Source organism: Medicago sativa, chromosome 5 (genome assembly GCF_051527215.1).
Source record: "Medicago sativa cultivar Bolivia chromosome 5, Bolivia_mono, whole genome shotgun sequence".
Taxonomy (NCBI): Eukaryota; Viridiplantae; Streptophyta; class Magnoliopsida; order Fabales; family Fabaceae; genus Medicago; species Medicago sativa.
The window spans coordinates 71,292,555-71,294,553 of record NC_140753.1 but is presented as its reverse complement, the minus strand read 5'-3'; the positions used below and the strand labels follow the sequence as shown (position 1 = coordinate 71,294,553).

The following is a 1,999-nucleotide window of genomic DNA, read 5'->3' as shown; positions in this document are numbered from 1 at the left end:
TCAATTGTTGCTTCTGGTTCAATTTTTTACAAGAGTTGCTTCTTGTTGATTACATCATAGAAGTACATAGAAGCAATGTCAATAGTGGTGTACTGCCATACCAATATGCTCAAAAAGTAAAAATAAAATAAAATAGCACTTGTATCTATAACATAATTATAAATAACTCATTTAAAATCATTATAATCATCATAGTCATGTAGTAGTATCTCTAGTGTGAAAACAATATAAAAAATTATTATTTATAAACTATTATACGGCATTCACGTTCACCTTTAATACCAAGACTCATTTAAAATCATTATAATCATCATAGTCATGTAGTAGTATCTCTAGTGTGAAAACAATATAAAAAATTATTATTTATAAACTATTATACGGCATTCACGTTCACCTTTAATACCAAGGTCTTCAATTCTTCTGGTGCTTAAATTAAACAAAACTAGATCCTTATCCTTTTTCATGAAAAAGATATCGCCCTTCTTACCAACTCCAATAGGACGCTCAACGTCGGGCAACGGACCCACAATGAAGAGTTTGATCCATGACTCTTTAACCCCAACTTCACCCAAAACTGATATATGAAAAGTAGTCATGTTTGCATAATTTGAAACCCATGCAATCGATCCATTTAACACAAATAAATGTCTAAATATGATTCCGGAAACTTTTTTTTTTTTTTTTGGTCTTGTGATTCCGGAAACTTTATTATCCATGTTTGAGGGTATTGATGTTTCAACATACACCTCCATGTTTGAGGGTATGGATGTTCTTTCAAATGTCTCGTTGCTCAAGTCAAATGACACCAAACAAACATTATCACGTGTTTTACTTTTATGCTGCCAGTGACACACTCCATCTGTGTACACTTGAACACCCAAACCAGAATATTGTGAAGGCATGTCTATATCAAGTTTTCTCCAAGAGTTACTTTTTAGACAATATATCTCCCACAAGGGGCGACGGTGTCTATCTTTCCACATCTTTATTCTATCTTCACAAGTTCTAGGATGACAATCTTCTTCGGTTCTAGGTTCAAAAATTACTTGTCGAATCACCTTATAGTCATCTCCAACTTGGTCGTAACCAAATCCATGAATAGTAATATATGGACGACAATAAGGAGATTCAAATGCAAAAGGACTAGTAGGAGTGAATTTGAATTCTCCGGTAGAAGGATTCCACAACACAACTCTCCCTAATTCTTCAATACAACGAATGCCCCTTCTCCCCACATCTTGAATACAAAGAATACCATTAACACTAGCAGAACAATGTACAATAAAATCAAATTGTTCATCATATGGATTTGGCCAATTTAATTTAACCTTATTCTCGAATCTCTCGCCAAGAAGAGAATACAACACAGGTTTATATTTGTAATCCATATGATTCAGGAGGAGAGATGTATCCTCATAATAAGAATGATCCTTAGATAAGAAATTCTTTCGTAACAAATTCATGAAATAAGGGTTTTCAAATAAGAGAGACCACGATTTATTCACACAACAAAATCGAAACAAAGATTTGAGAGGAAGTTTTGATAGAATGACTAAGGCAACATCATCATATATGTGATCGTTAACCTTTTCAGTTGTTACGGCCAATGATTTCTCCATCTCTAAACTCCAAGGTTGAATTGAGAGAAGCTGCTGAAATCAAACAAACACACTCAAGCGTTGTTGTCAAGTGAGTATAAACTTCTTTGCGGCGATGGGGATTGGCTTTTATAGAAATCCTAAAACAAAACTTTCGGCCAAGTATGCGGTTGGACGGTTGCCTAATATTTTTACTTTTTAGTTATGCTTTAAAGAAATTATTTTTAATTTAAAATATTGATTTCTATTATTATTTTTTTTGTTACAAAAGATTTATAGTTTGTTTTGAGAAAAAAAGATAAGGAAAGTTTGTTATCTGTGTAAAATATATTTTCCTATAATTTTAATCAAGTTGGTGAGAGTTTTAAGCAAGGTGGTGAGAGTTTTAGTTCAATATAATA

The 1,999-nt window shown here is 32.6% G+C and overlaps 1 protein-coding gene across 1 annotated transcript; it reads right to left on the bottom strand.

Moving 5' to 3' along the window:
* Positions 1–359: 359 nt before the first annotated feature.
* LOC146924614 (F-box/kelch-repeat protein At3g06240-like) lies at positions 360–1,619 on the bottom strand. The gene is made up of 2 exons (XM_085710949.1): positions 736–1,619; positions 360–666 (listed from the first exon to the last, which is right to left on the bottom strand). The coding sequence occupies exons 1-2, from the start codon at positions 1,617–1,619 to the stop codon at positions 360–362; spliced, it is 1,191 nt and encodes a 396-aa protein (XP_085567075.1).
* Positions 1,620–1,999: the final 380 nt, after the last annotated feature.